At 39.5% G+C, this 22,547-nt stretch overlaps 1 protein-coding gene across 5 annotated transcripts in view; it reads right to left on the bottom strand.

Annotated features, from left to right (window-relative positions):
- The window catches only part of SLC12A4 (solute carrier family 12 member 4), a 46,119-nt gene that overhangs the window by 15,811 nt on the left and 7,761 nt on the right, over positions 1-22,547 (bottom strand). For 2 of the 5 annotated variants that reach the window (XR_003988011.1, XM_030457450.1), the window contains exons 2-7: positions 10,193-10,287; positions 7,999-8,130; positions 2,955-3,101; positions 2,340-2,394; positions 1,952-2,082; positions 1,280-1,521 (exon numbers count right to left, since the gene is read on the bottom strand). Coding sequence is in view for 4 of the 5 variants with exons in the window: in XM_030457450.1 (XP_030313310.1) it covers positions 1,280-1,521; positions 1,952-2,082; positions 2,340-2,394; positions 2,955-3,101; positions 7,999-8,130; positions 10,193-10,287 (802 nt within the window). In the remaining variant the exon portion in view is untranslated. Of the gene's footprint in view, positions 1-1,279; positions 1,522-1,951; positions 2,083-2,339; positions 2,395-2,954; positions 3,102-7,998; positions 8,131-10,192; positions 10,288-13,918; positions 14,198-17,858; positions 17,960-22,547 lie in introns of those variants that run through there. The other 3 variants (XM_030457451.1, XM_008501289.2, XM_030457452.1) reach the window with 3 other exon arrangements.

Here is a 22,547-nt window from a genome sequence, read left to right as displayed (position 1 = left end):
CCTGTTGTGTTTCACCTAACCACAAACACAAGTTTCTTCCAGCACTGAAATTTTTTATTCCACCTCTCCAAAGGTGGCTCCACAAGATGTGCTGATACAACACAACAGTTTGCTGCCACTAGAAGTTCATACAACCTCTCTTTCCAGTGCCAGAAAACATCAACAGGAAAAGGAAAAAAAAAAAGTACTGTTTCTTCCATTGCATGAAGTTTAATTGCTTCACACATCTGAAACACTACAGGCAGGAAAATGGAAGACACAGGGCTGTTTTTGTAGCATTGGCAGGCCTGTGAACTGTAACTTCAGAGAAGATTTCCCCATCAGAATTAAAAATAAACTATCTGGTTACTTCAGCAAAAGAAAAAGGAATACAGGCCAAGGAAGAAAAGACAGGGAGAACATTCTAGAACAATCCCAGAGATACTGAGTAGGAGGTGCACTTATTTTTGCTGCTGTAAACCTGCCACCATTGTAAAACACTAGAATCATTGAGCCCTGAATATCTAAAGGGAGCATGTGAGCGTTGCAAGTACTTGGCTATGGTCACAACATTTTAAGACATGAATAACCATGCAGACTCAACTCTTCTATTTCCATTCCATTCGTCTCTTGTCAGCAGTATCAGGAAATACTGTTTGCACTTCTGATAAACACACAAATGCACAGTGTTGTTGCTCCTGCTCTGACTTTCAGACACCATATTAGATCTTAACCAGCAACAAGGAACATGTGCCATGTGCAGGGCTGAGCTGTTCACATGGCTGATTCATCTGATTTCAATCCAAGGCCAAATCTCACTGGAACCTCAATGTGGCCCAACCATCATCACACCTCTCACACTCCTAGGAGAAGCCCCATTCCTCAGCAAGCAGCTGCATCACACCAGCACCAGTTTCCAACCACAGCGGCAGCTCATCATCTCTGACTCGCCTGGGGAAAATGGACCTGTCAGACTGCTTCCTGCTGAGGAGGACTGCCATAAATAACACAGCATAATTCTTGCTAAAATTTAACTCAACAGCCATAGGCTAAGATACTTTGCAAGAACTACTGAAATGTCAGCCACCATCAGTCTGTATACTCCCCACAGACTTCATTACACTGAACAGTTAAGGAAGCTATCACTGTCACTATATACAGCTAAAAAACATCCAAAGTGATTCACAAAAAAGGTAGCTTTGACAATGTATTAGGCACAAGTTTTAAGTAACTTCCACTGAACCCCCCTCTTCCAAACCTGCAGACAAAACCTATGCCCCCATCCAGAAATATTACTCACGGAAACTCAGGTGGATCAAAGATGGACTTGATAGCTCCAGCATAAATGGACAGTATGGATATTACAACGCAGGCCAAGAAGAGGGAAGCAAATTTGTTAACATATTTGACACCTACAAAGACCACCACTGCCATCAGGATGAGGAACACGGTGCCATACACCCGCATGTTGTTTAGCATGGCACTGGAAGCATCGTGGGCACCAGATGGGTGAAAAATTGCTGCTTGTGGCACAATGTATGTCTGAAACAAGAAGAAAGCAAGCTGAAAGAACACAGGAACAGAACTCTGTGTACACCACTATAGTGACTCTGGACCTATATTATAAATTTAAATCACTTCCCGGTTTGCAACATGCTCTTCACTAAGAATCCTCAGTTTGATGACCCATAATAATGACCCATTCTATTTCAGTGGTACAACTGAGCCAACTTCATCAATGATAAGAATGAGTATTTGATTAATTCATAGTTCCATCTATGTTGTCAGAAGATATTTCATTTTGGATACCCACAGACTATGCAGCTACCAAAGGGAAGCACCAGTAGTACACACCTGTACAACCAGAAAGCTGGAGACCCTCTGTTCTCTACTTATGTGTTTACAAATATGGGACAAGAAAAATGCAGTCTTTTTTCTATGGTATCAGCAGGAATACTCCAGTACTACTCACCAATAAAATCTCAATGGCACCAAGGATATACATTGCTCCTGCAAATGTTGTTCCCAAATAAAAACACAGTCCTACAGCTCCACCAAACTCTGGGCCCAATGACCTGGATATCATGAAATAGGAGCCACCAGCTATGAAACAAGAAAAGAGAGAGTAAAATTATCACTTATTTATTGTTATAAATTGTAAAGTATTCACAACAATAATACAAAAACATTACACACTGTGTATTTGCTTTTTGGGGTGGTCAGCTGAAGCACCTTTTTGATCACAGAATCAGCCAGGCTTTGTGTCTTGGCTTAAACAAATTTCTATTAAATAAAACCATGTTAACAGCTTACAGTAATTTTTTTTAAAAATAAATTTAAAGTTTGCTAGCAATACTTACCTGGAACAACACCATTTGTGGCAATTGCACTCATTGATATGGTTGTCAGCATCGTCTGAGGAAAACAGGCAAAGGAAACAATTGGATCAACAACATTTTTTAAAACATAACTTAGTTCTTGACAAAGTAGCTCTATTTATTCTGCCTTGACAGGTCATTATGTGAAACAAGGGTAGCAGTAATCTAATCATCAGACTGCTGATACTTTAGTTTGAGATGACCACTGCTTTATCAGGTTAAATAATAGGTGTCTGCCAACAATGCAAGGTAAGACAATGCAGGTGTCCCTCCATCTGTAGAGCTGAAATTACAGCAAGTGCTACTCCAGCAAAGCCTGCAGCCATGATCTGGGAATGGCACAGAAAAGCTGTGTGATGAACAAGCAACATTTTTAAGACTGTACCTACAGCAGGACACAGATTGCCACCTTAGAAATATTAGGGGAAAAAAAAAAAAGAAAAAGAAAAAGAAAAAGAGAAAGCACATGGATATGAACACAGAAGAGATGCCTAGCATAAATCCAGGTTTTCTTTACACATACAACACAGCCTCTCCAAGTTTCTCAATAGTTTCACAGGGATTATGTCACATACATTATTTTAGCTATATACTTACACAACAGCAGCAAAGTAATACAATCAGGAAGGACTGAAGAACTCCAGCCATTCCTACCATCCAAGTCAGCCGAAGGAAGAGAATAACCCCAAAGATATTCTGCATGCATGGTAAATAGACCCCCATCAGGGTGCCCATGCTGGGTGACTGAAAAAAAAAGTTCATTGACATTCATTAACTGGAATTATTCAAAGTAACTGAAAAAACCTACAACTTCAGCTTTTCAAATGGTAGAAACCTGAAAACATAAGGTATACACAAATAATACTGTGCTGGACTTCCACAAAACATGAAGCAAACATGAATTTCTGATCAAAATGCTGACCCTATCACATCGTCATGTTTAAAGTAATTATTATAAGCATTTAACATGCATTATTAACCATGGAACATATGTGTGTTTGTTTTATTGTAGAACCACAAGTATGAAACCTGTTGAGTGCTGGAGACCTGACGTAAGATCACTGAGTTACCTGAGTGACTGAGAACATGCAATTAATTTATGTGACTTCAGAGGAACCACACATCATTGGCATTCAATGTATCATCTGGCAGAATTCCCCTTTGCCCAACGTCATTGTCAGACAATAATCATGTTCAAAATAATTATATCAAAATGCCACTGATAAGGGTTGCATTTCAAAGAATGCAGAAGTGCTCCCTGTGTTGGCACACCTGCCTGGCAATGGAAGCATTTCACTGTCCCAAATCTCTGTGGTTCCATGCCAAGACAAGTCATGGCTACTGATTTCTGAGGGTTTTTGGGGTTTTTTTTGCATTTAAAATTACAAAGAACGCTGAACATAGGAGGAATAGAGTGTAACTTCTCAGAGGTTCATCACTTTTCATACATCTTTCTAGAAATAAACCCTAATTCCAAAACATATTACAGACAGACAGCATTTAAAGAAACTCATGAACAATCATCCAATTGAGAAAGCTGTTAAAGAGAGGTGACAACACCTGTTCAAATTTGACTATGTGTAGCATCAAACAAATGCAAAAATAAATAGGTAACATGTGACCTTACAAAAAAAATTAGTTGTAAATCAAAAGCAATGGCTCTTAAGCATATTACTCGGAAAGCAATAAACTGACTGATCATCTGTCCATCCACCATCCCCCTCAGAACATCTCCGAACCCAACATCCAGTGACTTTATCAAACATGGGTACCTCAGAGGTAAAGGAGTTTCTAGGATTTTGTCAAAACTGGCACCTGGGAAAAGGAAAGCACAACCTACTGCTCCTGTGCAGAAGGAGCAAGCAGAGCATATTGTCTATTCTATGTGATAGGTTTTCCAAGCTCTGTGTGTTTCCTCTGCACAACAATTCACCTTAACTCAGCTCCTTCCTTTTTTCTGTCCTCAGTGCAGCTTCACTCTTCATCACCTTCTCCCCCTCCCTCTCAAGTGGCCTCTTGAGCATATCAAGTTACCAGCAAACTTCAGCCACAGAGGAAGAGAAATTGTGCATTAGTTGTACAGTTACTGCAGAGCTGCCTAGCAAATGCCTCTGTGTCTGCCTGCAGACAAAACCCAAGCCACAGGATTGCTAAGTGTACTTCAGGCATAAGAGTCTCCTCTGCATTTTCTTACCCTGTGGAATAAAATTACTGGTATGAAGGAATGATCTACAAATACTACCTTGAACCAGCTTGTCCACAGAAATATTTAACACCAGTAATCTGAAGTGACTTGACCCTTTTTTATAGCATCTTCTAATCAGTAAGTGATACTAAACCAGAGCTGAAGTCTCAAGTGAATGCAGTCTGAAGAAGGGAATTATGTTCAGTCTCAACAACTACTAAATGAAAAAACTCTACACACTCCATGCTGCATAAAGGAAATAAAACATTTTGCAGAAAGTTTAGATCAACCAAGAAGGGACAGAAAAATCTCGCAACCAGTCTTAATTTCAGTGATGCAGATCATATTTCTGTTCACTCTAATCAGCTGCAGACACAAAATTAGTACAAATATTGATCTGAGTCTGAAGGGCACTCTTTCCATTGTGCTAGCATGATGGCTTATCAAAGCACTTAGCTGCAGGGCTTAGGGACATTGATTGGTCATGACAGCCCTGTAGCATGAGGACAGACAGCAGGACAGAAATGAATCGCCTTGTTAAAGATGCATGAACTAAAATAGTTAATCTAATTTTTTCCATCAGGAGGGTATATTTTTATAGAACTCTTTTTAAAGCACTGTTAAGTGCTTTAATACAAGATCATATTTAGAAAAGATAAAAAGCAACCCAATTTCTACCCAACTACATAGAGGAGTGTCAATTTTATCTGATGTTTATCTACTACCAAAAATATTTAATGGGAATGCTGAAATAGGGTAATATGTTTATATTTATCTATTTTGCACTCAAAGTTCTCATCTTCATTTTCACCTTCCACAATCCCTGCAGCACTTATTCAAAGAGATTAAGAGGTATATTACTGTATTTTCCAGATCTTGTGGAAATGCTCAAGTTTCATTTGGTCTTGTCACTGTAGAAAGCAGGTGCTGAGACAGCAACGATTGCCACAAGCACATTATTCTCTAGTCCTTTAAGCTTAAACTTTGTGTGAGATCTCATTTTTAATGTGCCCACATCTCAGAGATTTAGCCAGTTCCTGTTCACATAACTGCACTGTCTTTTTTTTTTACATCTGTGTCTATTTTTATGGGGTTTTGTGCTTAGGGTGGGGTTTTTGGTTATTCAAATGGATATGATTTGGTGGGCAGGGTTGTGCTAAGTGACAGAAAGGCATTCACTGAGAAACTGTCTTACTAGTTCAGGTAACACACCTATATATTGAGGACTGCTTCCTTAATTCAGTTTTAGAATACTCAGTCTGCAGCCTGCTCACTCTCCTTGCTCCAGTTCTCATCTATGAAATGCCAGTTCCAGTAAGTGACACATCACAGGAGGCAGCTTACTGCTTGTCACCCTGCCTAGGTACCTATTTGCTGAGCAAGACCAGTGTAGCACTCAGGTGCAACTCAGTGAACAATCCTGGCACTGAAAAGCAGAAGAGGCTCTTGTGTTGGGGTGGGTACTCTTGCTTCTGCTCTAATGCTCGAATGCAAAGGGTGAGGTAACTGCAGTGCACTGATTTATACCTTGAAGATGATTGAAAACAAACGTGTAGAAGAAACCCATTTTCACAGTTTCTGGATACCTTCAACCCACAGTATTGTACAGTTACTGCTTTCATATTTCCTGGGTTTAATGGTTGTAATTACTGGCCATGATAATACCCAACCTTCTTACATTCTACAAGATGTTTAAAATTTCATATTGCATATGGCTAGAGAGGGAGAAGAAATTCAAACTGCTGTTATGATATTGCATCTGATGTAATTTATCCCTGAGACAGGTATGGAGGCAAAGACTGGCTTCAGGAAACTGCAGTGTTTGCACAGAAAATACTGAGATATTAACACAGGATGATACTGTCACTTTTGGAACAGCTACCCAACCCATTCTACAAAAAACCTTTTGAGAAGTCTGCAAACTCACATTTCTGGGACATGGGAAAGCATAATTCAGGACAACACAGGTATTAAGTCCAAACTGTTTTAACACAGAAGCATAGCTTTAACAAGGACAACAGTCCCTTTTTTTTTTTTTTTTGTCTATTATTTCCCCCATTTTCAAGTTATGAAGCCGAGAGGCCTTTGCATTAACCAACTTTACAATACAGACCTATTGCCAACATCTCCCAATGCTTTTTCCAACTGGGAAGTAAGTGAATAGCTTTGATTAAACTGCATTTTACCCTGGTGTTCTGGTCAGGAATTAATACAGAAACAAACAGCAAAAAGTAATCAGAACTTTTTAAAAATAATAAGATCTATTATATCCTCCTCCATTTTATCTTTCTTAGGGCAACAATCAATCTGCTTTTCATAGGAAGAGGCTGAAATTTATTTCAGAGTATACAGTTTCAGAGTAACACCATGCTAAACAGCTGATGCCTGATGTTATTCCCACCCCGAGCATGCTAAAACAGAGATACAGATGATTGTTTATACCAGTAATGAGAAGGCAGAAACTTTGGACAGACTCAGCAATTAGGGTAACACCAAGTACTACACAAAATGAATTCAGTTAGAATGTTTCAATTACTCTCTTAACGTAAGCTTGTAATACCAGAAACACAGTTACTACACTCAAACGACCTTCAGTCAGTCTTGTAACTATGTCAAATATCAGCCGCAATAATACAGTATAAGAGTGCATATGGTCTCTGATAAAATTCAGTTTTAATCTTGGTGACCAAACAACTTTACTAACCCCAGTGTAAAACTGTGCAGAGTAAGGAGCAGGAGTGTGAGTAAGGGAGCTGGAATACAGCTTTCACCATGGGGTAACATGCATTCTTCTTTGAGAACAATGTCCTATTTTTCAACGTTATCACTGCCATCTCTTTCTGAAGTGGCTCAAAGTTTTACAGGGCAGTACTATAAAATCTGTAGCTTTCAAGTGTTATCTTAGTTTCTTGGAAAACTTTCTTTTGACAAAATTTGCAAGCAAACTGGCAGGTCTGCAACAACCATAAAATGCAACAACACTGCCTAAGGGCTTAGCACTGAAAGGAACACTTACCTGACTGCCAGAGCACTAAGAAGAGCAGTTAGAACACAGCCCTCCTGATAGAAATCTCACTACTAACAATCAAACCTAACCTTCTACCCAGTTATTACAAGGCCAGCCCAAATGGGCTAACCACCTAAACACTGATCCTTTGGGGCAGATCCCAGGTGCTTAAGTGCCTAACACCAGAATGAGCCTTTGGCTGCCCCAGGGTGTCCAATCTGACCTCCACCCACCACTCTAGAAGGTTGTTGTCTCCTGCAACAAACTTACAGGAGGTTGTCCACTACATCTACCTCAATTCATTGGGAACAGCTGGTTACCTACAGAGTTCCTGTGTTATTTCTTTGCAATACAGTTATGATACAGCAGAAAGCAGTCCAGTTCCCCCAAAAAATTACATAAGGAATCATCCCATTCATCATCTGGCCATGGAGAGAATCTTTACTTACTTTTGAAACTTTCTTCTTTGAGGCATCAGTACTTTCTGCTTCTTCATGTTCCTTAACACCTTGGGTAAGATTTGTGTAGTTGACCAACTTGCCAAGCAGAGACGACACTTTTGGGCGTATATCAAGTTCTTCCTGTGGAAGAAGATAAAAACAGTCACTTTCTGCAACTCACAGCATTTATGAAGGCTGGCTGGGGTCATGCCTCCCTTTGGCATGCCTGAGGCTGCCAGGTAACACACCAGGAAAATCATCCAGGGAATGACAGAATATTTCGTTGTGCCTGAACCACTGATGAGAGGATTTAATTTTCTGAAAGGAGGAAAATCTGGCAGGAAATGGTTATGGCAACAGGTTTCCATCCTTCTCCTTAGGTGCTGAAAAGCATGAATTACAGCAATAAAGAAGTCATCTGAGCCTTCGGATTGTAAGGGAATTGATGTGTACCTTGCATGAATCTCTGTGTCAACTTACACAAACAAATACACTTTTCAAAAGGTCAAGTTGCCAAATAAATCAGATTTAGTGATTATTGCAGGCATTCTAATAATTTCATTACATCTTTCAAACTCTGTAATCTAATTCATGTGTATCTAAGTTTAAAACCTCAAAAGTCACATTTATAGAGGATTTACACCTTTACTATACAACTTGTGTTTCTGAAAGAAAGTTTAAGGTGAAAAAACAAAACAAACAAACAAACAAAAAAATTACTCCCTTCTCCTTTCTCTTTCTCTCTAAAATGTCCTACATGTCAAACTGCACAGTAAGTGATGTATGGTAAAGAGAAACAACCCTCTACACAGGAAATAAAAAGCAATTAAGAAAGATTTCAATGTCTGGAGTTCTATCGTATCTTCATGTATCATCACAAACAGTTAATGGGAGGATCAATAGCATTATGTGCTTTGTATCTGATGGCAGAAACTAACTCCAAATGTCCCTTTTCTTCTTCCTTCCTCTGATCTCATCCAGAGTTTCAAAACCTGATTACAATTCCTTCCAGAAAGAGTCTGAGGCAAGTCATGCTTCCTGTTGAGCAGCATGGCCTTAGGGATGCTACCTGCTGTTCCTCCTCTTAAGTACAGAAAGAGCCTGCAGCCCTGCTGTGGTACTGACTTCTTACCTACCAAAAAGGTGGGTGTGTGACTAGCAGCAGCCAGCCCCTAAGTGGCCAATTTTTGGTGACCTACAAGTGAGTTTATTAGCAGGACTTGGAGGAAGGAGGCACCAGAGCTGGAAGCATGCTTCAGGCTCAAGCACACTGCCTGCAGACATGGCTGTAGCATTTCCAGTGAGTCCTACCTAGCAGCAGGCGAGTTCTACTTGACCAGGCTCTGTGCTGAACTCCTGGCAGGGTGCAGAGCCAGCTCAGGCTGCCCTACACTGAGTTCCCAGAATAGGAAGCACCAGGGACACATTGCCAGTATTGCAGTGAAGCTGTCACTCAGAAGCCTGGCTTGAAAGCAGTTGCAGAAGCACACAAAGACTCTCTGCACCACTCTCCAGCAACTGAGGTTCTGAAAACATTTTTTAGAAACTTGGTCTTAGCACACCATGGTGTACCTGGAGTTAATGCAGTGCCAGTGAGGGGAGGATGTAGAGGAGGATTCTGCTGGGCTTGTGGTGGCTCCAACAGCTCCTGCATGACAGGCTGGGCCTCCTTACTTCCACACAGAAGCAACCCTACCTCTCTGCCTCACAGTCCTGAGTGATCATAATAATAGATTTTTCATCACACGGGGCATCTGTGCCTACTGGTGTCTCTGACAGGAGACATGCACCCACAAAAAAGCACATGGGTAAGAACTCAGTACTACTGATACAGTGCAGTCCTAATACAGGACACTCAGGCTAACAAGAGTACCTGGATTTAGGCACTCCCCTAAAGAATAAAATGTTCTCCTTATTGCAGTAAATCAGCCCATCCTCATTTTCCACTTCTTATCCCACAGTGACACAGCTTCATTATTTAAATTATTAAGGTAATCTCTGGTACCATTATAATTTTCTATTTAGTAGACATACCCCTAAAGACACCAATGGCTTAGATTTGCCATACAGTGAGAGTTAGGTATCAACCCACTGCCCAGACTTTTGCAATGTTTTATCTTCTACTTAATACTATGTGCTGAATACCTCCCAACTTGACAGATCACAAATCTCATTACCAATATGAACAATTGTTAGAAATTACCTCAAATAAGGCCAGATTTCTGTCATAGTAATCACCTCCCTTGCCAGCTTCTGAATTGTTCAGGAAAGGACTGTTTTCTTTATGATTGCCATGACCTGCAAAGAAAAAGAAGCAGATTTTGATAAAAGCAGAAAGATAGACTTTGTACCCTTGACAGAAACCATAGGGAATAAACTTGTTTAGTCAATTGCATCTGTTTCTTTTTTAGTAGCTAATGTTATGAAACCTAACCAGTATCAGGTGTTACTATCAGGGTAGAGTTGTTTATTTATCTACTCCTCTGGTTTATTTAGAATAAAAAAATCACCTCGAATTTACAAGTATGGTCACAGCAACAGCACTATCTGCACCTTTTTTTTTTTTTTTTTATGTTCTCTTCCATATCTGTTTTTATATAGAACAGGAACAAATTAAAAGACAGCTCTTATGCACACAGAAAAACTGAGCAATATGTCCAAACAGATCAGGTAGATTTATTAAGACTGAACAATTCAGAGACCATATTCTGTTATTATAGTACAGATAAATATCAACCAAAGCCCCCCCATTTTATGATGCTGGTGGCTTTATGTTGGTTTTTTTGCTGTGCCCACTAATCCCAGACATCAAATGAGCTCAGGATGCCTTTACCCTTATTCTATTGTGAACATTCAGGACTGCATTCTTCAGACTCCTCTTATGCTTTTAAGATAAAACCTAACATCACATACAGTAGAAGAAAAGCATTCACATATGCAATAAATGATGTTAAAAAAATAAAAACAAACAACAAACATGAAAGATCAGTAGAGCTTTTTACAAGAAGTAGTAATTAAAAAAATTAATTTAAGAGGTCTATAGTATGATATAAGCTCTGAAGTAACAAAAAAACAAGCAAACAAACAAAAATTTATTCCAGTATGCAGAATTTTTCAGACCTGTGGCTCCCACTACACTCTGCTTGACAAAAATTCCTTTCTTTTGCCTGTAACTCTTCACTCCCTGTTCTTTCAGCCAATACAAACTAAAGAGATTTCCAAGAGTATCTCCTTAAGAAAGGATCGATCCAAGGAATACTTTTTTATCAGTATTATTCACAAAAACATAACTAAAGAAATTAAAAATTAAAGAAAAAAATTTCAATTGAAAATAATGTAAGTTAAAGAACTATTGTTAACTGAATACATAAAAAGCAAGAGACCACAACTGGAATGCTCACGTGTATTTTCAGTCATTAAGGTACTAAGTTCAACAAAGCTACACTGAATTATTTTAATATACTTGAAGTGAAAGTATCTCTACATTCTGAAATCTGTATCAACTTAGAAACTGAACCTAACAGGTAAATGAGACTCCTCCTCTGCACACAATGAGCAGCACATATTGCACAGCTATAAAAGTAATTGCTGTATTGAAATGGAAAAAATTAGAAAGTTCAGCACTTTTCCTACCGAGGTGAAGGGATGCATAAAAAGCATTTTTGCTGAAAACTGCTGACAATGCTTTGAACAAAACTGTTGGGAAAACAATATTCACAAATAACAGAGGTCTTTTTAAGCTCTGGAAGTAAACACTTAGCTGACCAAAATATTTAGATGGCAGTGTGCTGTTTACATGCCTGTCACTCCTCCCAGAGCTCTAACAACTATCACCCGAGTGTTAATTAGCAGCTGCCTTCCCCAAGTGGGCTCTGCTTATTTGCTGACCCCAGGGTGTCAGTTTAAGAGATATCACACTGCTGGACACTGCAGAAAAATATCAGCAACACAGCATCAAAATAAAATGTTGCTTCACAACTTCATTACAGCTAAATATCCACTAACAAAAATAAATCTTCAAAATCTACTTGCTTGCTGTATCTGTTATGTCTCTGCTGTCAGAAGGAGTACAGAAGACCAATTTTGTTGCAGTATGGATTGGAAGCTGTGCTGCAGCCAATTCTAGCCTGTCCTGGTTGAAGTACATTTGTGGTTTTTGCTGAGGAAATTGAGTTATCTGTCATACAGGTTTTATTTATTAAATTGGACACAGATGCAAGTGATAATAACAATATCAACAGAAATACTGTCTACTTAATTCTTTGGTCTATGCAGTACCCTATCATTACACTTTCCCAGCACAGCAAAGCCAGGAGCAACTTGGCTTTGTTTTCTGATTTCCTATTTACCAGCTCAGATAAACAAATGCCTGAAAAATTGAACTGTTTTGTTTTACATTTTTTTAAAATTCACTGAGCAATTTTTAAATCAATTCTTTGCTGCATTAGTTTTCCTTATTCTTCCACCAGGAACCTTACAGATGCAGCTTACTGTAGAGAAAGAAGATAAACCAGGTGCCTCGAGTTGCCAAAGAGTGGGTGTGAGTCCACCTGTGCCTGGTTAGGGCAGGCCCCCTATTACCAGGGGGCCAATAAAGGTGGGACACACACCCACAGAGAGGGAGCTCACTCTTGTGAGAGGCAATGGAGAGACCAGCAGCTTGTCGAGCCTCAGGAGCAAGAAAGGCTCTTCCCACTACAGCTTACCATTGGTCTCAAAAAAGAATGGGTGCTCCTTGACCTTAATGGTTACAGAAACTCTCACCTTTTCTATGTATAGAATCCCACTGTTGTCAAGATAACTCAAAAATTCAATCACAGATTCTTATATAAGTTGACAATTGTATTGCTCTTTCAAAATACCAAGCCTCTTATTGCTGTCATCAGTATAACTTATCCTTAGTTAAGAAAGATTACTTCATCCCATCTCTCTGAGCCTGACAATGACCAGTGACTTCAGATGACTCTTCGAGTTAACTGAGATTATTTTTAGATATATTTTTGGTTTACCTCCAGTAACTTTTTCACAACTGGACTCTTCAGAAGCACTGTCTGTCTCTTAAAAACAGCTTCCCTCTCCTCTCTATCTCCATTTGCACTTTCAAGCATCATCCAATTCCTTCCCATTAGACATTCCTTCTAAATTTGACTCCTTGGTGGTTTGCTTTATTCATCTTCCTGCACACAGTAAGCTCAAGCAAAGCTAACTGCAACAGCAAGATCAGTAGAACTAGCAAATGGAAACAGGGTATTCTTTTTCAATTACCAGAGCACATTTTTTCTCTCAATGGAAAGGTTCAGATGATAGGGAAGTACAGGCAGCTTTTTGTCCCATTCACAGCACTAGCTCCACTACCCTGAAAGCATAATACAGATTGCAAATTACTGCAGACAATGCAAAACTAAAAGTGAGCTTTCAAACTGCATGATTCTACTGATTCCTGGAAGTGCCACATTAGACCCGCTCTCAAACACCATACACTTCTAACAGAAAGCTTCTGTACCTAAGTTCCTATTCAAATTCTTGACAATGACATCCTATTTTAACTTCACCAACACATAGCACTGGGTGCTGTATAGGTCTGTGCCAATTCAATGAGTATTACATTGCTAAATCAAATACAGCTAATTAAATGACAGCCAATATCACCTTCTGCACAGTAGCACAGTCAGTGCCATTTCTATTCTTCAGACATATCCTAAATCACAACATCAAAGTGCTCATATCACATTTTCTCCCTTTCCATATTCTGTTTCCAATTTAATGAATAAAACCTATGGCAGATCACCATTTCCTCATGAAAAATCACAAATGTGCTTTCACAAAGCAGAACAGAATGGACTGCAGCACAGTATCTACTGCAATAAAAGCTTTGTCTAGTATATTCCATCTGGCAATGACCGACACCAGCAGCTTCGAAGAGACTTACTTGAATGGGAAGATCTTGTTATCTCCTTCAGTTTTGGAAGAGAGTGGAGGTGACCTCGGAAGGCTACTCCGGGGAATTCTTGCCCCAGCTTCACGTGAGGACAGTTTAAATCCTGAGGAATGAAGTCTCCTGGGCAAACACCATCGTGGGACATGCGTACAGTTTTCGACATTCTTAGTTATCGAGTCTTTGGTCTTGGACAGTAGCTATATGGTGTTAGTTTTCATCATCCAAGACTGTTTTGCAAAGAAACATTTCTTAAAGAGGGAGCTATGTACTCTGCAACAGAGAATAATTTATTTACCTTAATCCCTAATTGATCTCCATTTTTGAGGCAGGTAAGCTATATGGCAAGTAGATTAATGTTTCCTCTTCATTCATTTCATTTCTTCTCAGTTTTTATCATTCAATAAATAAAGCATTTTATTTCTACCAGTTCTCTTCAAATTATTTTATTTGCAGCCACCACTATAATTCTACAGTTTATCTGTATAATCTCCACCATAGTTCCCTGAACTTTTTAGCACTTCCCTACTCAGGTACGGACACAGGTCTGTAAGAACAAGACAGAATAAAAGCAATAAATGATGTCCAAAACATTGCCTAGCTTTTATCTCATTGCCAAGAGAAAAACTCTGTGGCAAAACTGTGCCTACTGAGTGATTTCATTTTGTTCTTCTCCAAAAGGTTTATCTTATTTTTATTTTTAACAAAAGAACTATAAGAACACAGCTGACAGTGTTCACACTACAGCTTTCCTTCTGGAAGGGGGTGAGGACAGAGAGACAGTTTCACTGGTTGAGCATGCCAAGAGCAAGTCTTCTGTGCAAGCCAGTGTGTTTTCTTTAGTAACTGAGGGATGAAAAAGAGAATTTAGAGAAAACTACAGACAAAACATATATATTAAAGTAACTATAAGAGAGATAAGTGAGGATAAATGAAAGTTGAACAAGACCAGTGCAGAGAAAAAACAGGAGTGATAAAAGTCTACTCAGCCAGACTACTAAAAGAATTCTCATCCCTGTGAGAAGGTGGCAGAAGCAGCTGCATGACTCAACATGTCAAGGTTCTGTTCTCCCACATTGCCAGTTTCTGAACTTCTTAAAGAAAATCACCACGCCCCTACTTCATCCCATTCAGCAGAGATAACAAATGAAAACCACAGCAATGCTGATTAAACTGCACTAAGATTTAAAACATTTTTTAAAAAAGTCTCGAATGAGGGATGAATTTTGATAACAAACACATGCCCCTTTGCTTTTACAAGCATAAATCTGAGCTAAATAAACAGAAACTGGGAGAGGCACACACACCAGTGCTCACACAGACCCACTCTGCTGGGCAGGGAAGCTGGACAAAGCTCCAGACATGGCTCCAACCTGTGACAATGGCACACAGAGTTGCCATAATCCTCCGTGACTGATGCATCGAGAGCTAAATCTTACCTGAGGGACTAGATTTCTCCAAAGAATTTTAGTGTAAGTCCAAGTACAAAGCAAAGTTAGAAATTAAATGATGGGCTTGACAAAGGAAGAAACCTGTTGGTTTATTCACCTCTTCGTAACTGACAAACAGCAGATGTTTACTAGAAAACCAGCTCGAAGGACAGCCAAACACTCCTCCCCTCAATGTTAATTTAATTTCTGGAGCATTGTAAGAGCTAATAGCTCCCTTGCAATTGTACTATCCATGTACAGGTCTCTTTGAGTACACCACAGTAAAAAAAATGTAATGAAATAGCCTGTTCAGCAGCTAACACCACTTTTTTCTGTCATTCAGACACTATTTCACAAGCATCACTGGCCACAAAGCCCAGGATGGCTAGGGAGACAAACTGAGCCATTTTCATGCAGAGTCTTTGTCTTTCTTTAATTAAAAAAAAAAAAAATTAATAATAGAAAAAAAAAATCCATCTTTTGTATTTTTAATATTCCCTACACGGGTAACACTGGATCTAGGATTAGAAATTGCAGTGGATACTCAAGCAGTTGGTATGGGCTTCTGTTAACCTGACTGCTACCTGAACAGCAGGCAGTTGTGTTTCACTCCTCATCAAGCTTGGCTTGTTACTCAGAAAGAATGCAATCAGCTGCTCCCTGGAGAGCCTCTCCTGTACACCCATCTTGGCTTGCTGGGAAGTACCTTTAAAGTGAACTAAACTTAAACTGAAGCCTAATTTATAGATAGATTAAGGTATGCAAAATTTACCCCACTTTGGAAAATAAGTTCTTTCTGTTCAGATTTTCCTTCACATCTCAAGATCTGCAAACTTCAACACAGCTGGTAATTAGGCCAAAATTTGGTTTCAATTTCTGACCAAGAAAACAAAACAGGTTTGCTACACTTACTGTTCTCACAAGACCTAGAGAAGCAAATGAATACACCCAATGTAGGTATTCTACAGGCAAAATAACCTGGAGGAACAATGAGATTGCTGCAAACAAAAATTAATTTCAGGCAGAGTATTTTTGCCTTGCATAACCAGGTAATTTGATTAGTCACAACACTATTTCTGAAGACAGTTCACAGCCTTAAGGATAAAGTTTTAATATTAAAAGCTGTCCATGTCAATTTTCATATTACACTTCTGAGTTCTGGTGTGGTTTTTTTCTAAAAAAACAAAACAAAACAAACCCATAACTGTTTGACGCAGTTCTTGAGAAAGCATTTTCCAGATGTTAACAATGATACTTTCTCAAGCACATGTATTGTGAGATAAAACTTGGTTCCCTCCAAAAGGAACATTCCAGGATTAGAAAAATCAGTTCTCAAATAATTTCTAAAACTGTGTAAAAACACTCAATGGGGGTGGAGTGCTTTCAGTACTGTGGGGTTTTTAGGAGTATTGTATTTCCATCAAAAACAGGAGAAACAGGAAATAAATAGCATTGTACCTAGTTAGATAAAACTCATTCACACTACAAATTAAACACTGGTAATGAAATAACTAACTGAAATCTACTAATGCCAGCTCACCTAAGACCTTAGGCTACCCAGTTGTTTTCATTGACGATGGCTGAAAGCATGAGCTGACCCAGTATTTTATGAAAATAAAGGGCAGAGTTGCACTAGATAACAACCCAAGCAGCAAAAAGGCTGTTTGAGAGGGAAGAACAGCAGAATAAAAGGACAGATCTTAATGTGGGTGGATAACTTTTAAGCAGCAAAAAGATTTTCTATACTTCAAACACAGGCTTGAACTATCAGTTACACTGACACAAAACTCTCACATTCCAGACCCACACACTTCCGTAAGAAACTGCAGCTTAAACATCAAACTATGGACATTCATGGGTATTTTTAAGGTTATAATGTGTTCATTCACCATTTTAAGACTAATTTATAACAGTATTTACAATATTAAATTGATATAGTCATTAAAGTTTTGAGTTAAGTGAATCTTACCCAGCAAGTAAAGGTTTGCTTCTTAAAATTCTTTATACTGCACACTGCTCATATATGCTAACAATCAGCAACAACTTTGGCACCTACAAAAGTGACACAAGCAAAGCACAGCTGTCCCAAAAAGTAAATTTAAAAGCTATAATATTCACAATATATTAGTTCCTCTGAACAGCTCAGATTTCTGCAGAATGCACTTGTTTGCATCCTTCATGAAACAGCAAAAGTTTAGGCAGACAACCACCTATGCAACAGTTAAACTGCACCAGAGTACAGAATTAAGTGAACAACAGAACACAGATCTTTGCTTTATCCTTAGATAAACCTGTGTGAAGTTATTATCAAACTTGTAGGACACTTCACAAAACAAAATCAGAGACAGCTTACCCATCATGTTGATTGATACTACACAACTCAAAAGATGTTTAGGAAACCTGTGTTTTAGAAAGTGCAATAATTCTATCCTTCTGTTAAGATACACTATATTTCAGAACACTATAGTCCTATGTAGGTATTAAGATCAACACAAAGTACTTACCCTTCAGCAATAGCTCTTTGCCATTTTCAGTAATTTGGTTTACCATTATTCTTCTTTCTGCTCTTAGTACATGCTTTAGCAAATGTCTTCTCCGTGAAGTCCTGAGGATTGGACAAGTTTAATAATATCGTATTCCTGAAACACTTTTTTTTCTACCTCCTCCAACAAACTGACTGCTGATTTATTTCTGTGTTGAATGGGACTGATCTTCTTCAGAAAGCAAAAAGAGTTTCTCACAGAAAGCTAAGACGACATGGATATAATCCTGGCATTATGATCCTTTCAACAATGGAAAACATACAAATGTCAGAATCTTACTGAAAAAGCTATTTTTGAAACCCAACCCAGGCCACGTTTAAGATACACACTGCCAGCTGGATGCACACTTATTCAGGAAGGTGTGTGCAACAAATCTGCTTGCTGAGTATGGAATCAGACAGCATTTTAAGCCTGCTAACGCCATGAAAAGTATAGCTCTGTGATGTGAGCCCTCCAGGCATTTCAGCTTTCAAGTGAAAACAGTGATGTATTTCTTTCCATCTTCAATACTTTTTAATATGGCCACCCATTAGTGGACACATCACACACAAGATCACCAAAAAAAAAAAAAGAAAATACTAACTTAATGATTCTAAGCAATTTATAATTACCAGAACCCACTCCACTCTGCTCATTCATATCCTTTGGATACCAACACACAACACTGAGACTTCTCGGTGTCAGACAGTAGGTGCAATCAACAAGAATGTCTATGCAATTAAAAATGCCAAGTCACTTTTGAGAAACTGGATTTAGAAGCTCACATCACTTAGAAGCTTTCATAATACAACTTGTCATCGCCAGCTCAAAAAATACACTATAAAAACAACCTTTGTACTTCACTGTAATCCACTTCAGAGGTTCTTTCATGTGGAACAACTCCCAGTCATTTATCATGACTATCCTCCCTGAAACTTCATCTCTTCACATGCATGAAGGCACTTCAGATACAGCCCATCCTATATCAAAATATAGGGAGAAGCATTCCAGCATTTTCCATGACTCAGAAAAAGCCTCTTAAGCTTGTGGTAAAATGTTCTTGCTTTCTCTTAGAGACAGCAACATACATCTGTGAGAGCAGCATGCAGATTCCATGCAATATTTAAAATTCACCTTCCCTGATAAGAAATACTGGGAATAGTTTTCAGCCTTATACTTGTTCATCTGACCACAGCTGCAGAGGAAAAAAAGATGAGGTAACAACAAAACACAACCCTGCAAAAAACCTGTCAATGGTTGGATTTGATGATCTTAAAGGTCTTTTCCAAGCAAAACAATTCTGTGATTCTTCAGCTCAACATGTACCAAAGGGAAAAAATGTACGGGAACAAACCAAGGAGAACAAGCAGATGGGAACAATGGCCACTAAGTCACCAGCTGAAAAAAACTTCCTACAGGGAACAAGGGGAAATAGAGAGCATATGAGCCAAGGTGCTAAGTACCTCCAGACATACAGAAAGTAACAGGAAAAGAAGGCTTAATTACTTCAAAAATGTTGATATATATACATTCAATCCATTACATACTATTTAACGTACATTAACAGCCATCTATTATCCATTCCTGAAACATAGTAGAAAGATAACTGTAATTGGTCACAGCTTACTGCAAAGCCCTTAATGTTTTAAAGTTCTCTGGGAACTCAAAGAAAGTGCTGAATATCAGATTTTTATTACATTTGAGAAGTACTTTGCTCCATGTGAAAATTTTAACTAAGGAAAACAGGAAAGTAAAAAAAAAAAAAAAAAGAGAGAGAGCACTGAACTTGTCTGTGCTCCAAGGATGAGGAGATGACCTTTCAGTGCAAAGTGCAACAAACGGCCAAGACTCTCTGTAACTCTGATCATAACACTTAAAAAAAAAGTATAAGTCAGCAGGAGACTTCTCCAAAGTAACTCCACCCCACTGAACATTTTAGTGAGTGAAAAGCACTCTGACATTGTACATAAGCAACAGTCCTCATAAAATACAAATATTCAAATATCCATTTTTAAAGAGCTCACATGTCTTCCAAAACAGCACAAAGTATCCCACACTGTGCAACACAGAGTACAAACCAAAACTAAGTAAGATATTTGGAAAAATCCTCAGTGGTTTTTGTTATCATTTACAAAAAGTACACCAGTTTGTAAGAGCACCGGAGCAACGGGATTACAGCACATTAGCTTAGAGAAACTCTTCAAGGACCAACAGTCAACACAGAATAATAGAATAATTTGGGTTGGGAGGATCCTCTGAAGGTCATCTAGTCCAACACCCTTCAGTAAGCAGGGACACTTACTGAAGTAACCTCAGAACCTCCTCAAGCCTCACCTTGAGTATCTCCAGGGATGAGGCCTCCCTGGGAAACCTGTTCAATTTTTCCACTCTAGAAGCACAGAATCTGTCAAGTTGGAAGGGACCCATCAGGATCATCAAATCCAATTCCTGTCCCTGTGTCTAGGGCACACCAAGAATCACACCATGATGTCCATGAATCACACTACTCTCATAGAGTCTCTCATAGACCAGGTGAGGTCTTACCAGGGCAGAGTAACATGGCAGAATCACCTCTCTCCATCTGCTGACCACACTTCTTTTGATGCAGCCCAGGATGCAAATAACCTTCTGAGCTGCAAGTGCAGACTGCTGGCCCCTGTCCAGCTTTTTCATCCACAAACACCCCCAAGTCTTTTTCTGCAGGGCTGCTTTCTAAACCTCATCCCCCAGCCTGTACTGATAACACAGATTGTTCCAACCCAGGTGCAGGACCCAGCACTTGGTCGTGTTGAATCTCATAAAGTTCACCTGGGCTGAGCTCTCCAGTTTGTTCAGGTCCTTCCAGATGACATCCCATCCCTCTGGCTGTACCACTCAGCTTGGTGTCACCTGCAAACTCCATCCCACTGTCTGTATCGTTGATAAAAATATTAAAGAGTACAGGTCCCAGTACAGACCCCTGAGGGACACCACTTGTCACTGGGCTCCATCTGGACTTTGAGCCATTGACCACAACCCTCTGGATGTGACTATCCAGCCAATTCCTTATCCACTGAACAGTCCACTCATTAAATACATATCTCTCCAGCTTGGTGAGTAGGATATTGAGGGGGGTCATGTCAAAGGATTTGCACAAGTCCATTTAGATCACATCCACAGGTCGTCCCTTGTACACTGATGTAGTTACCCTACCACAGAAAGCCACCTGTTCATCAGGCAGGATTTGCCCTCAGTGAAACTGTGCTGGCTGTCTTGGTTCACCTTCCTGTCCTCCATGTACCCTATCAGACCTTCTGGGAGAATCTGTTCCATGACCTTCCCAGGCATAACTGAGAGCAGCAGGTTCTTAAATCAGACCTGCAAGACTATTAAAGAACTCTACCTTTGTCCTTTGTATCAGTTCTGGATACAAATATATACTATAGCAAGTACTAGTAAAAGTGATGTCTGCTGTGTTATTTAGAAGTGGATTAGGAAAGCAAAACCACTGAATACAAAACTAGAAAGCAGAGTAGAAACAAAGATCTTCATCCAAGACACCAGCAGCCACCAAGTTTTCTTCAACTATTCCAAATCCTGACTCAGATCTGACCTCTTACACGGAAATCCAGGGGTGGACTTTGCACACAATAACTATACTTGGGGCTGCTCAGCTTGCAAGCAAAGACAGTCATAACACAAGCTAACAATGCTATAGATAATTTTTTGAAAAACAATTATACTCCAGGGCATCAAAACTGTTTTACTGCAGCAATCAGCAATTTAAGCATGTGAAAGCAAGTCTCAGCAAGTCTGCCCTCCTTAGGAGTTAACTCTAACTCAAAGCACACATGGGCAGCTTCTAATGGCACACCATAAAAAAATATAACTTTTTCCCTTTGACATGGAAGTGAAAGGCTAAAGCCTGGATGGTCTAAACTGCTTCACAAAAAGGAGGTACCTGTAATGACTGAATGATGTTCTACATCCTCAGACAAACACAAGAAATTGCTGGCTACTGGTAGGAGGTGAAAATGAAGGTTGGCAATTAGACTGTAGGAAAGAAAAAACAACACATACAGTTCTGTTCAGGCATAGTTAGCTGGTGTAGTACAGCCTATGCCCTAAACACAGCTCTGCGTCATCCCTCCCCACCCTGGATCCTGTTATACAATCCCTGCTACAGTTCCCTGCATCCCAGCTGCCAACATAGTTTATAGCTTTGACTCTAAATCGATGGATCACCCCCTAATTATATCACAGACATGTTAATGAAAGATTTGGGCCTCTAGGACAATGCTGGTCACAGGGGTGGAATGGGGAGAAGAGGCAAATGAAGCACTCTGGATTCAAGGGGATGGACCTGTGAGACAAACTTCTGGGGGACATCAGGCAAACCCAGAATTTGAACACCTTTGGAAATACTTCTAAGCCATGTTCTAAGCAAATGAGTTTCCTGTTTCCTTCAAGAAAACTGTGACCACCAATACAAAGGTGGGATACTGACCATCTCCACACCAATACTAGCAACTTCCTCCCTCACCCCTTGCCCCAGCAGCCCAACCCAGCCTGGCACTGTCTTCATGTTCTGCTCAGCAAAATGCCAATTCATCTACATTTATGACAAGACTCAGGCTGCCTTCACTCAGCAAACCATAGCTAAGTTGGCATGACTGCCAAGTTATCAACCTT

Source organism: Calypte anna, chromosome 11, assembly GCF_003957555.1.
Source record: "Calypte anna isolate BGI_N300 chromosome 11, bCalAnn1_v1.p, whole genome shotgun sequence".
Classification (NCBI taxonomy): domain Eukaryota; kingdom Metazoa; phylum Chordata; class Aves; order Apodiformes; family Trochilidae; genus Calypte; species Calypte anna.
The sequence above is the reverse complement of the archived record's forward strand: the minus strand, read 5'-3'. Positions and strand labels throughout refer to the sequence as shown.